Source organism: Anopheles arabiensis, chromosome 2, assembly GCF_016920715.1.
Source record: "Anopheles arabiensis isolate DONGOLA chromosome 2, AaraD3, whole genome shotgun sequence".
Taxonomy (NCBI): domain Eukaryota; kingdom Metazoa; phylum Arthropoda; class Insecta; order Diptera; family Culicidae; genus Anopheles; species Anopheles arabiensis.
In genome coordinates this window covers 92,713,365-92,727,857 of record NC_053517.1, presented here as the reverse complement: position 1 = coordinate 92,727,857, position 14,493 = coordinate 92,713,365, and the positions used below count along the sequence as shown (strand labels likewise).

Here is a 14,493-nt window from a genome sequence, read left to right as displayed (position 1 = left end):
GAAAAAGAAGAAGAAGAAGAAAAGAAGTAAAGAAGTAGAAGAAAATAAGTAGAAGAAGAAGAAAGAATAAGAGGATAAAAAACCATTTATGTAGAGAACAAAGATAATAAAACATGCAACAAGGAAAAATAATTTGTGAAAAAGAGTAATAAATAAGAGTGGGAAAAAGAATTGATAGAAAATCCGTTTGTTAAAACCACCACAGACAAAACAAAGCAAATAGTTTGAGCAATCGCATGCTAACAAGCTTCTTTCTTCAGCATCTTTTGACTATAATTCCTATTGTTTCCTTTTCCTAACCACAACGAACGACATGAAAATAACCCACTTTGAGAAGCCGGCTCTTTCCTCTAAATTAATTTTCTATATCCAAACAATCTAAGCCAAACAAATTACTTCTATAAATAGCATCATCAGTCCCGTTTTGTCCACAGTCCACAGATGGCCACCTCCCGACGTTGGCTGCTTCCCGTTCCCATTGTAAGGATACTATTTTTGTACATCGGGATTCACTTCAAACCACAGCATCCAAAATAGTGAACTTGAGTGGGAGTGTTTGGCGTCAAACGTGAACGACGAATCGATTGGGAAGACCAAACATGAGTGTGGTGCTTTCGGTTGCAAATAATAAGGTATTTAAAAAAGGCACTCAGAGAGAGAGAGAGAGCGAGGATGATCTAAAAATTGACCAAAAAGGATATTGACACCTCTGCTATGCCACGAGCCGGTAGGCACGTGGCACGTGTGGATTCCGCTATTTCAGTATTCAGAAGACGTTTAAATACAACAACTTTCAACGTTGGCACATACAGGTACGGTATTGAAATCAAACTTGCAGTGTGCAATACATTTTTGGTGTATTTTTTATTTAAACAAATACATTGAAGACGCATCACACAATGCGTTCAGAAAGCGGGACAGCGTCTCAATGTTTTAAAAATAGGATATTATTCATTTTAAAATTACATCCCTCTAACGCACACGAGCGAGGGTGAAGGAGCCCACCAAACGACTGGCGAAATACGGCGGAATTGTTTCTGGGAATTCCGTTCGGAATGCAAAAACATTCTCCCCGCACACACACACATGTAAAGCTCACGCACAAATACGCCGATTCTGCGAATCACATGATCGATGGTAGAAGAACGGTGGTTGTAAACATGTGTTGCCAAAACACCAACGAGCGAAGGAAAGATCGAATAAGCAATAAACACACAGGAGAGTAGCAGTAGCTCCTACACATGTATGGTAACGGTCGCTTGCTGCGACATATAAGAAAGGTTCAACATCTTAAGTGCGTATATATCACGTCTAGACGGGTGGCCACGTGAAATCCCTCACCCAACCCGGATCTTGTAATAAAAAAAGCAAAACAATACAAAGCCATCCCAACGGTATTCCATGCGCGAGACAAGAAGCAACACTAGACACCAAAACTACACATTGAAATCGCCACTATCGGCGCGCCACCTTGAAACGGCAGAAGGAGTGTAACGCCCTGCGTGAAGGTTTCGGTCTAAAACGGAAACCGAACCATCTTCCGGCACGCACGGGAGGAGTTCAGCAGGGTTCAGAAGAGGATCGTGTTTGTCAGGGATTATCTTATCCTTGAAGGGGACAGAGGGGACATGTTGTAAAGCACAAACCACCAGGTTGCTTTGGATTCGATCGGGGGATCTCTCTTGTCTCGCAACCGACCCGTACAAAACAACAACATGACGTCACAGACGCAGCTTGTAATCAACAGAGAAAGATCGCGCACCCCCTTTACAGCTGTGTTAGACCCACCTAATCGGACCTTGGAAACAGCCGCAACGACGACGACGGTGTTGCTCTTGAAACCATTTCTACCAGAGTCGACTGCCACAACAATTAACGCCCTAAACACTGACAAGCAACCAACAACAACGCCCTGGCAGTGCAATGTGATTGTAGCACACGCGCACATACAAAAACGTCATAGTTTTTGTTTGTTTACCCTCTGTGTGTGTGTGTTCACCGTTTGGACACATTCTCTCAGGCAAAAGGGCGATAAAGGGCCACGAAGTAGAAGCACAACACTAACAAGGCAGGCACCCTCCTCCTCTTCGCGTGTTGGCACATGTTTGTCGCCGTTCCTTCGTCACGTCACACAAAGTAATCGCGGTGGAGGCTCGCCTCAACGCGACGGCTTTCGGATTGCGACGGACTGTGTGATTGGCTTAAACCGCTTTCAGCGGGGGGCAGATCACACACGAAAAGCAAGATTGGAGGACAAAGGGAAGGTGGGGTTTATACTTTTGGTGGCTCGTGTCCACACTAGTACGCCCCCGCATGAGGTGGAATAGATTGTGGTGGCCCCGTTCGGTGGGTGGTTTGGGGCGAGTTGATCACACACGCAAGGTTACAGCAGTAACTGAGCAGTTAGCTTGTGTGTCTATTCTCTGGTTGATTGCACAGTAGGTACAGTGACCGTCATTTAATACTAGGCCACCTATATGTGCTATCATTTTCAATCATATTCTTATTGTAATATAATATATGTAATATCATGTCATTTTAGGATCAATTCCGAGGCAATAGTATAGTCATCGAAAGCACAGGGCTTCAAAACATGTCCGTGCTGAAATGAAAGATCGATTAGACGAGGGTTTCGAATCATATAAGAGAATAGTTCAATCACTTAGGGGAATGTTGCAAATCGGTAGGGGAATGTTGCATGCAAGCTGTGGAAGTTTGCAATCATATAGGGGAGTGTTGCAATCGATTAGGGGAATTTTGCAAGCGTTCTGTGGAGCTATCATCAGACTGTGGGTGCTGACAGTCCACACGCGCAAACGACCACACGTACTTAATGCAATATATAGCATCCATTAAATAATCAGGCTCCAGGGACGTTAGCTTAAGTTTAAACGTTCCTTGTTTTATTTTCGACAAGAGCGTCTTAATTCCCTTCGACATCCGTGATGCCGATATCTTTGCAATAATTGTTGTTCGTCGTTGTTTCAGTTCAATGGGTATGCTGGTAGTTATAACCTTTCATTGATGTTCAAATCAGGCTACACGACGAGAGCCTACCAATATAGGGGAAAGCGGGGCAAAATGGGCATGTTAAGCAGTTTACTGAATATTCCTTTGAATATTCCACAAAACACAATTTTTCTTTCATAAATGTATGCCTCAACCATTTATCTACGGATTAAAATTGCCACATAGAATGAAAACAACTTAAAAACATGAAAATAATGTAAAATAAAAGTTGATGTTTTACGAGAAGCTATTTTGACACGCGGGGTAAAATGGGCATAGCCCTGGGGCAAAATGGTTATATGTAAACAAACTGTGAAACGTCAAAACACTGGGGCAATTTGGGCCACAACAACTGCGCTTAGGTAATGGTCTATGCTTTTGCGCACGTTTCGTGAAATGTATTTTTCGTTCTATCTTTTGATTTGCTGGTCAGAAAACCCCTTAAAATTCTTCCAAAAATATGTTATCAAGATTAAAACAGTTTTTAAACGTTTAAATATACAAAATCGAATCTTATGAAGCTGTGTCTGTTATCATTTTGAGGCGACAAATACAACACCATACCCTCACCAAGCGCCGTATGTCAAAAGCATCTGGCCATTTAAGCGTAACCCCAAGCGTAACTGCCCATTTTGCCCCACGTGAAGCATTTTTGTATTTTTTGTTATATTTTAAAAAATACGCATTCAATCGCCTTGCTTTCTTCAGACAAATTGTAAAGAAATATCTTATCTTTAAAAATATATCATGAAAAACGTCAACGCATCCCTGTGACACTAGTTTAAGCTTATTTTCGAAGTGGCAAAAATTACATCAATATGCTGCTAAGCCTTATTTTGCATTTTTCTTAGTTATTTGTTATGTAAGGGTTATGAAAACTACATGGTGTTTATAGAACACTCTAATGAACACATTTTGAGCATTGGAAAGTATCTTTGTAGTCAAAAAATGCTTAAATAGAGGGTGCCCATTTTGCCCCACATGCCCATTTTGCCCCGCTTTCCCCTAATTATCAACAAAGATTTGTTGTATATACTTGGGAAGAATGCAGCTTTAATAACCTCTACTTTATCTGTATGAAAACAACCCATCACAAAGACATATATAAAGGGGTAAATAGGTTTTGTTTAATAGAAATGCTATTTTCGATTTTTGAGCTCTATTATCCGCTCTTCATAAGTAATTAAATGCGTAAATGATGAGTAATCTAATCCAAGGCGTAGTTAGTCGTTGCCACCAGGTGGATATTCCCCTTTTGCTAGTCCATATTAGGTATGAAACAAACGCACTTTGGTGTCGCAGTTGTGGACAGTTAGGCGCTGCATCGCCATACAATCATTTTTACAGTAGCCATTTACGTGAATGTGAACTTTTAATAGTTAAAACCTACAAAAAATACTAGATTTTAGGCTAATCAGGTACACAACTCGTTGTGAATCATCTATGTTGCATCAAATTCTGTTTCATTATTACAAATTATGTTTGAAAAAATGAGCTTAAAAATCAGGCAAATAAATCAGTTACTTTTATGGCTTTACTGCGGTGGCATAACTTCAAACTCGTCTTTCAGCAATACATTTCTACACAAACGAACTCTCTAATTCAAGTTAGCTCTATGTTTTTCTAGCGTTTAAATTGTAATTCATATAAGACTAATATCATTGATGATTGTCAAAGAGTCACTCTATGTTGTCTCCCACTGTCTCCCCAACCTCTTCTCTCAAACGGGGCCATTGAACGATCGCATCGGTGGTGGCGGGACCGATTGAGGTTTGAAGATCAACACCGAATAGCCGAAGCAGCAAACGACAACCCCGTGCGCTTGCTCTTCCGCTTGCTGCATACACTGTTGCGGTGTGGCCCAGATAAGAACAAAGAACCGATCGCTGGGAGCTGCACGCGTCAATGATCAACCCGGGCCTGGTGTGCCCTCAATATGCCGTAGAATGCCGGGGGGGCTTGACCGAAGCACGACGACGACGACGAAAGCATCATTTACGAGCGGTGAAAGGTCGCACCAGTGGTTTGATTGACCGAGCCAAAACCGAACAGAACCGGATTCGGAACTGAGGAAGCGTTTTTGGCATTCTGGTATGGTGGTGCCCTGCTATCAGCAAAACGAGCCGATCGAAAGAACGTCAGCAGGGTTGAACTTTGAGCAGCGGACCAAGAAGAAGGTTAGAATAAAACCCAGCGAGCGAGTAAAATTTGGCATTCACTTTCGTGTGCCGCACGTCAGAACATTTCGTAATGGGAGCGCGGCGATCGTGAGCCCGCCCGGTTGCACTCTCTCGCTACGTCGCTAAGTTTTGCTACATTTTGACCAAATTAGAGCATTTACGTCAGCGTGTCCATGTCACAATCGATGTTTTGGTTTGGTGCTGACATGCTGTAGCTAGTTAGCCGGCTGATAATTAACGAAATGGAGCCAAAACACGGATTTCTAGCCGGCTGTTCGTGCCCAAAGTGAATGTTTAATCTAATATACTACAAAAAGGCATTCTAAATATATACATTATTTATGTAGCAAATTATTTCATGTGTCACTAAAGCTAAACTAGCTAAATGCTATAACAGTATTGCTTCTAGCTATCGATATTCCATTCTAGCTATGTCCATGCTCTATATTTTCTACCATTCCTAATTATCTACAGTTGCTTAGCATTATTCTATATTATCCGATGACTTTTCGATGATAAGTGCAATGAAATATGAGCCCATGAGTGGATGCTTTTGCTTCGCTGTGCGCATGAATGAACGATCGTGAGGCCGAGAGCAAACGGCGTATCAAGAAACGGAATAAAAGTAAAACCATCATCCCTCTGCCGAACATGGTGTATTATCGAGCTGTGTGCAAAACCGAGCCGAAAAATGTGGAAGAAAAGTGCAATAAAAACGGTTGAATAACGATAAATTAAACGAGCATCGGAATATAAAAGAATTGCTGGCAAATGAAACAACGCTGAATGAATGATCATCTTCAAATCGGAACATGCTCTCGCGGAACATGATGCCCCTTCAACAGAGCAAGCATTAAAATACCATTTAGCAGCATTGGTGCACGTTTAAAAAAAAAACGTCATTCCTACACAAAGTACAGCATACAAACAAGCATTAATCTAACCCGCGGCCGCTTTGCCTGTTCTAAAGCATTGATCAAAAAGACAATTTTGTCGCTGAAACCCTTTCCAGCTTGCCAAATGATCCTGATGCGTCTTTCGTCGCCATCGTGTTCACAAAAAGAAGCGGAACTTGTGCTGCTGTTAAAAAGCAACAAATACAAACACACACATTCCGTCACTTTCTGGTAGAGCAGGCCGAGGTCGCGGATCGGATACGGTCAAGCATGATAAAACGGGTAGTGGGAGAGGATAAACAGAAGGAAAAAAACCGACCGGAAGAGGCATAATAGTAAAAAAGGGGTTTGTAAAAAGAATGCTATTCTTGTACACTGTACCTTACCATCCACCAGCAGGTGCGATGAGGCGCCGCCATTAGTGGTGGTGGAGCTGTAGGACACATTGGCCGGCGGGTTCAAAAGCAGATCCGTCGCGTGCTCGATCGCCTGCTCGACATCGAACAGGCTGAGACGCACCGGACGCACCGGCGGTCCGTCCGACGGCGCCCGACCAACGGTCACCAGGTACGCTTCGTTGTACCTGAGATTCTTCGCGACATTTCGTTTCGTATGTTTTTTGTTTTTTCGATCATTATTTGCGGGCGGTTCACACGTTCACACACGCGAAACGTGTATAAAATGCATAAAAAAGACAACGATTCAAAAAATAGGTAAAACTATCATTAGCCACGCGCCCGTAAAGTAAGATAGGGGGATTGTTTTGAATGTTTTCCTAGTCTGTGTTTCCCCCCTTTCTTCTAGGTGGTGTATGTTGTCCCACAATCAAGATCAAGAAGCAATACAGAAAGAGATGTACACACATAGGTACAGGCCACTGGTACTCACAGTCGAATGCCGCCAGTATTTAACGAGCTCGTGAATGTCCGACGATGGTGCGAGCAGCAGAAAGTCTCTCCACTCGTCGTAGCTAATGTTTAGGCTGCCGTCCTTATCCATGCTAAAAAACAAAAATGTAAACGGAGATCGCAATTAGCATCAATTGAAGTGAAACCATTTACCGATAAAAGCAGTTCAGCAGTCCACGTGTGCCCGTACCGTTTAAGTAGCTTTGCCGCCTCGTGCTGGTCCATCTCGATGCCGAGCTCCTTGAACGCCGTTATCAGCTCCTCGAGGTCGACCTTCCCGTCCTGGTTCTTGTCCAGGTGTGTAAACTGTAAGCGTAGATTTTTTTCGTGCTCGCGCACGTAGTGTATAAACTCGGCCAGCCCGACATCGCCGCTCTGGTTCTGGTCCGACTGCTTCAGGAAGCGCTGAAAGAACAACGGGTGTCCGTATTCCTGTAGTTTTTTTTTGGTTCGGGGTTTCGCCCAGTGTTTTGTTTTTTGTTTTGGCAAGCGCACGAGCATGAGTTGATGTGGCGAGTAGAGCAGGCAGTTGCGCGGTGTTTTGTGTGTGTGAGAAGGATGATAAATGCATATGAAAAATAAGAAAATAAAAAAAAATAACGAAAAACACGTGTTAATAAAAGTAGTAGAGTTTAGAAATGAAGGTGAGTGTAGCTAAATGAAGTGTTTAAAAATGTAAATAAATGCTGTGTTTGTAAAAACGGGTTTTAACCTCTCCCGAGAAGGATACTACCAAAGGGTTTCGATGAGAAAATAACGACCGAATTCAAATCCTTTTCTAAAGCTTCGTAAGCTGCTGATTCGCCGAGCTCTAGTATGCAAGAAGCGCATTGTATGCAAATCTGCTATGCAAGATACTGCATCTTCGGCCAAAGTTGTATGCAACGTTCGTTTTCGCCTTCAACAGATCGTAACGGATTTTGTCGATAGGGATTTTAAAATTTTAAATAATATATTCAAAAAATTATATTTTTAATTATTTTTGTTTTAAACACTTTAAAATAAATGGTCGTTATAAGCTCAACAAAGCGACAAATCGACAAATACCATTTTTTTTATTTTGGCATTCGAAAGAGGTCGACTTTGGGTCAAAAGACAATTTTTTCGCAAACTATCCTTTTTAATATAATTTGATAATATTTCCACTCCTAACCCTTTCCCCTGATCGAACCACAATGTATTCCTATATATTTCGGCATATCAAAACAGCGAACCAAAATAGCCAATGATAATGGAATCTAATTTGTGCTGATAAAACTACGTTTCCCTGTCCTACCGAAACACAATAGAAAACCCCGAAATCATATCAACAAAACCAGCATGACCTTACTAATCACCGGACAGCACCGGACCGTACGCGGCCGGTTTCAAATTTTAAAACTCAGAAGAATGTGCGTGTCGTGGGCCCGATTCTTTGCCCGATGCGTAATAAAAGCAACACACAGTGTCGAACACCCGGCATTCGAATTGAATGGGGGGAAATAGCAGTCAAACGCGTTATAACCTTCGCCCTCAAAACACAAACAACAGAAAGGCCGCACGGAATGTCTGCACCGTGTTCGATATAAAAATCAAAATCACGTTCTTCATAAACGTGAGATTGGAAAAAATCCGATTAAATAACCCACTTTGGCAAAGCAATTAACGCAATACATGTCAGTTCATTCACAGCAGAAGCTGGCTCTATTGGATGCATGCATGTTAATTTGCCAAACGAAAGGGAAAATGATGTAGCACACCCACGCGCTGTTCCGTTTTCCCTTTTTTTTTTTGACGTCGTAACAGAAATTATTAAATACAACCAGGTCCCAGCAGATGGAGAAGCCGGTTTGCTGGTTGTGCTGATTGCTGTACCACGGTCAATGTCGCAACAAGGTGTTCGCCTGTCGTCTGCCTGCCCAGCCCTGCCAAGAGAGCAAGGAAAGAGACAGTTTAAAAATAACGCTCATCTACCTCCTATATACGGCTCCCGCCGAGAGGACACCGCAGCGAGTGGTGCTGCTGCTGCTGCAATCCATTTTGATTGCAATTGCATCGCGTTGGTTGGTTGGTAAAACGGTTTCCCCTTCTTTTTTCTTCTACTCTTCTTTAAACGATCTTGTCGTAACGGTAGACGGCACCAATGCAACGAAGCGTGGCTAAACATTCGCGTGCCCCGGTTTGTGCCTCTCCTCCAACTGCATTGCATGCGCGAAACACGTGCCCCGCTACACGCTACAACGATTGATTTAAAATATGCTCAAACAGCTGATGCCGGCTGTCCGCCGAAAAAAATGCCTTCAGAGGAGAAGAGTTCCACGAGCCGGAAGCGATAAGCATGAAGCACACGCATTTGCACGCGGCAGATAAGTCCCGTTCCCGTTGGCTCGACGGGCTTTGAACGGATAACACAGCACAACATCGTGGCATTTTCAAGTGTACCGAAAGCGATACCGATAAAACCTGAACCTCCGATTATCTGTGTCTGTGGGCTAGAATTTAGCATACCGAAAGCGAAGAGATTTGCGATTCGCTGTGATTAGCAAACGTCCAAAACTGGGGTGTTTTTGCGCGTCATTGTTTTGTTGCGATGTTGCAGATGCAGATGTTAAGCTATTCTTGGTTGTGGAATTGAATAATAATAATAGAAATAAGAAATAAACACATTTTAAACTAAATTTGCCTAACAGTACACTGTGTTGCAGGTGTCAGTTGCTAATGTTAACAGCATTATTCAACGCTCCCAAGATGTTTTTTCAACAGCTATCATATAGAAGTGACAGTTGCGCTCTTGAAAAAGCGAAAACTGGCTCGTAAAACTGTATATTTGAATTCAATTGGGCTAATTATTTAAAAAATTTAAAGCAAATTAAATTTGGGAGCTTTAACAGACATGATTTGAACTTGCAAGTTTTTTCAACTCAGCATTGAATGTAAAAATTGAAATTTACCATGTGCAAAATGTTATTTTACAAAGATCAAACATTTTATTTCCATCATAATAATTTATTATTCCTTCAGCATGATTTTCAACACATCACCAAGAACTGTCAAACTCAATCCAGTTTGTGACGTGTTGAAAATGATGCTGAAGAAATTTTAAATTATTATGGTCAAAATACAGAGTTTTCCAAGTCATATTCGAATGTGAACATCATTATTCACCGACTGTACGATGAATTTCAACAGCTGTCATACATTGTATTCGCATTACAATAAAGTTTCAGTTCATACACGTCACAAAGAACTGTCAAACTGAATTCAGCTTGAAGCGTGTTGAAAGTCAGATAGAAGAACTGAAATATATTGTGATTGCAAATACAACAGTTGACAGCTGTTGAAAAACATTTCACAGGCAATGGAAAGTGTTGTTGACATGTTCAATTGACTCGGAAAACTCTGTTTGTTTTGTTTTGTTTGATGTGTTGCAAAAGCTGTCAATTGGTTTACAGGCTTTTCCACATTATTTTCAACACATAACAACACATAACTGTCAAACTCAATCCAGCTTGAGACGTGTTGAATTTCATACTGAAGAAGTTAAAAATTATGATTATGATGAAAGTAAAATGTCAGTTCGATGTGGAGTAACATTTTGCACGTGATTAATAACAATATTTACTGTAAGAGGCGAATGAAACTAATCGGCTCAAGTCTATAAAAAAAAACAAAAAAAAAACAATATTTACATGCGAAAGTGAATTGTAAAACCCTGTAGTAATTGTTATTTTCTTCAGCATGATTTTCAACACTTCACCTGTCAACGGGCGATGAGATTTAGCTTCAAACCCCGGTGAAAAAACGATAGCAGCAGACCCTTTGAAGTGTTGAAAATCATGCTTAAGAAATTAAAAATTAGTATGATGGAAATGAAATGTCAGTTCGATGTGGAATTACATTTTGCACGCGATGAACAACAATGTTTGCATTCGAAACTGACCTTAAAAGCCTTTTTGATCAATTTTAATGTAAAAAAAAATCGCACTCTATTCTAACACTGAATCAACCCTATCAATCAACTCAACTCAACTTTTCTGATAACCAACAATTCCGTTAACGACATTATTGTTCCACTTTTTGTTTCCTCCACACCCACCCCACCTTCGCGAAATTTCTCCTTCATGTCTTTCGCCCTGCTTCCCGTTACTGCTTCTTGACCCAATTACTTTCCTTCCTACCCATACACACACTACACTCTATTGCCTTGCTTTTCTCTCTCTCTCTCTTTCCCCGTTGCATTTTTCCATCTCCTCCGTTTTACGCCAACGCCAATGGAAATCTAATTAACACCTAAATTGAAGTGATATTAGACCACCGCAAACGGTGCAATATCTCTAATCCAATATATTAGCGCAGTGTGTACGCTGCTCCACGTACGGACACACTCGACGTCCATCAAATCCGTCACAGAGTGTCACTGCAATTGGAAAAGCGCAAAAAAGAAAAAGAAAATCGATCCGACGATAGAGTCGTCTGTGCGTGCGTGCCGGGACAGAGTCCGGGGCAGACAGTCAGACGTCCGCGAAGGAAGTTTTCCCTCGGCTCGTCCCTCCCTCTTATTAACGTCGCGCCGAATGACCTCGGGAAAGGGCGTGCGAGAGCCTGCTTAGTGGGCTCGCCACGGGTTTTAGCTGTGCCGTGCCCGTGAAGCGAGGGGGGGAGACCAACACAAGCAGCGCGAGAGCACGGCACTGGGGACGAAAAGCTGCATTGTACCGCCCGTGGGCCGGTGAGTGTGCGCATACACGGTTTTGCTGGCCGTCTCTCCGCAGCATTCCTTCGCAGCGTTTTCATCTTTCGAATAAAAAAAACGGATTTTCCTTCCAAAAATTTTCCCCGTGCAGTTGTTTTCATGCAAGCTAAAATAAACAAAAGCAAGCCGGGGCGAGCCGTTGGTTACGGTCGGGATGTGAAGTTATGCGCACCACACCACCCTTGTTGAGCAGAACCGGTTCGAAAAGAAGGAGGTGGTGGTTCTCCCCCTCAAAGTGACATCATTGTATCCCAGCGAGAGCATGGTGAAGTTATGGAGCTAAAAAAGCATGAAAACATATGAGTCAGCTGCAAAAAATCAAGAAGGGTAGCCCCACCACCCTTCCGCCTCCCCACTCATAGCTAACGGGTTCCACAGTGTGGTGAATGTGCTGATGTGGAGATGATGATGAATGTGTGTCTTTCTCTCTCTCTCTCCCTTTGGTACGACGTGTGTGATTAAGTGTTGGTTGGTGAACATCGCTCCGCCGCTTCTTCTTCTTCCTCACCTCCGCGTACTGGTGCGACAGGCCAAACTCTTTCAGCGCCGCCGACAGGTCGTGGATGTCGATACGATCGTTTCCGTCGCGGTCGAGCTTTTTGAAGATGCGCTCCAGCCGCTCCTCGTCCGCCTGGGGCAGCTCGTGCAGATACTGCGGGTACTGCGGGGTGCTTGCCGCCCCGCCCGCCTGCCTGTCCTCGTTGCCGGCGTCGTTGCCCGTCGCCGGTCCTCGGTTAATGTTGACCATTGTGTGTATCGAAGGGTGTACCAAAAAAAAAAAATTCGCAGCCTGCTGCCTTTTGATCACCACACTAACACACACACACAGCTGGGGGAAACACGTTGCTAAGATCAACACGGGCACAACACACACGATTTTTTTTTTAACTTTTCACTGGCCGCTCCCACACACACACAATGCTTGGAAGTCAAGGGCCCCCGCACCGCGCGGAAAGGAAGGGTTTTGGCACACACACACACGCACGTGTTGTACACTTTGGTATTTCAATCGAGCGATTCGCACTACAGTGGGGGGGAGGTTGGGGAGAGAGTGGGTAAGGGTTAGATGGATTAATAGTGAAGTGAGCAAACGTGACACACACTTTCACCGCCTTCCTTTTTGCACTTCATGCGGGACACCACACGCCGGGGTGGGGAGACAAAAGAAGCAACAAAAAAGGCCCCTCGCACACACACACACACACACTTTCCACTGGAGCTGGGCAGAAGAAGCACCGTTTTTTTCCTTTTTCTTTTCTCGTTGCTACATGGCCTACTGTGGCCAACCTCTCTTTCTCTTTCACTCTCTCTCTCACACGCCGCTGGGGGTGGTAGCAAAAAACACCATTTCTTATTTTCTTTGACGAACTAACGGGGTACTAAATCGTGATAAATTCCGTGCGCTTCGCGTGCTGCTCGATAAAGAAAACGGGATCGCCACGAGTTCGCGGGACACACACGCGGATGGATACCAGACACACACGCGCACACACACTGCGGAGGAGCTGTGTGAGCTGAAAAACGGGGCAAATCACACTGAACCGGTGGGGGAAAATTCAACACACAGGTTGGCGTTTCCCTCCTACCTTCTGTGCGCGCAAACGCAGTAGCCACCTGGGGGGGGACGCGTCGTCGCGAAATCACACCGTGGTGGATAAATCTCGGAACACACTCCCGGTTGACTGGATGGATGGATGGAGCGCAGAAAGGACGACCCGACTTCGCGAGCGTGAGTTTTATCAAAACATCTGCCCCGTGCGTGTGCCGTCGTCGTCGTCGTCGTGCTTGCCTTGCGCAACTGTCAACGGGTTGTGTCAACGGGAGCGTGTTTCTCGAAAATTGTGTTTCTCGAAACCGATCAATTATCCAGCCCCGGCCGCACTATGGGCTGTGGTGGTGGTTTGAATCCAAATTTTGAATTCAAAACAAATTAACGGAAAAGTGCGGCTGCTGTTTCGGAAATGGTTGTTTTCACACGTTTGGAATGAAATTTGTATGTTTATGGATAAAAAGTAATAAAAAAAACTATAAACTCAAATAATAATTAACTCTAGTACCAAACCGTTCACCCAGGTAGGACCATATATTTTGTATGGAAAATTGCAGTTTAGCGGATTTCAAGCTTGTATTTTTTATTATCTGCTCGTTGTATTTGTTTGAAATTTTTGTCAAAGCTGAGTTTTCATGATGTTTAACTAATGAAATTTTCCGGAGTTTTGTAAATTGTTTTGTTTTTATATATTTCTTCTTAAGTGCCAAAATTTCACTAAACGATCACTAAACGGTTTCTTAACGGCAAACGGCTCCCCAAGTGCCACAAATCCACTAAACGACCACTAAACGGCTTCTAAACGACTCAAGTTCTCTACCTAAACGGAATATAGAAAGACTTCGTTTAGCAGACGGCAAACGACTCAAGCATTCTAAAAATAGCGAAAAAGCTGGTGGCGCTCTCTGTTGGTGGGATACCCCAACCAGCTGAGCTTCATCGCTTGGAGGAGAGCTTTCTCATTTCCTCTGTACTGTTGTATGGTTTCGCATTGAAGTTATGCATCGCAACACTGAACCAACAACAATCACCAACACTGAAGCAAGTGAGATTTGAGTAATGGTCGTTGGTGTTGATACCCACGTATCTGACCACACGACCATTCATATAGATTTTTGCTCAGAAAGTTAGAAGACTATATAGGTGATAAGATGATAAGATGAATCTTGTTGAAACACATTGCAAGAAAAGGATAGCAATATAATGATGAGTTGTAATA

At 43.1% G+C, this 14,493-nt stretch overlaps 1 protein-coding gene across 6 annotated transcripts in view; it reads right to left on the bottom strand.

Moving 5' to 3' along the window:
- The window catches only part of LOC120894685 (calcium-binding mitochondrial carrier protein SCaMC-2), a 29,978-nt gene extending 16,458 nt beyond the window's left edge, over positions 1-13,520 (bottom strand). Inside the window, exons 1-5 of one of the 6 annotated variants that reach the window (XM_040297428.1) lie at positions 13,312-13,520; positions 12,234-13,047; positions 7,184-7,425; positions 6,974-7,085; positions 6,467-6,676 (exon numbers count right to left, since the gene is read on the bottom strand). In XM_040297428.1, coding sequence (XP_040153362.1) covers positions 6,467-6,676; positions 6,974-7,085; positions 7,184-7,425; positions 12,234-12,473 — 804 coding nt within the window. In that variant the 5' untranslated portion in view covers positions 12,474-13,047; positions 13,312-13,520. Of the gene's footprint in view, positions 1-6,466; positions 6,677-6,973; positions 7,086-7,183; positions 7,426-12,233 lie in introns of all 6 variants that reach the window. The other 5 variants (XM_040297430.1, XM_040297429.1, XM_040297431.1 and 2 more) reach the window with 5 other exon arrangements.
- Positions 13,521-14,493: the final 973 nt, after the last annotated feature.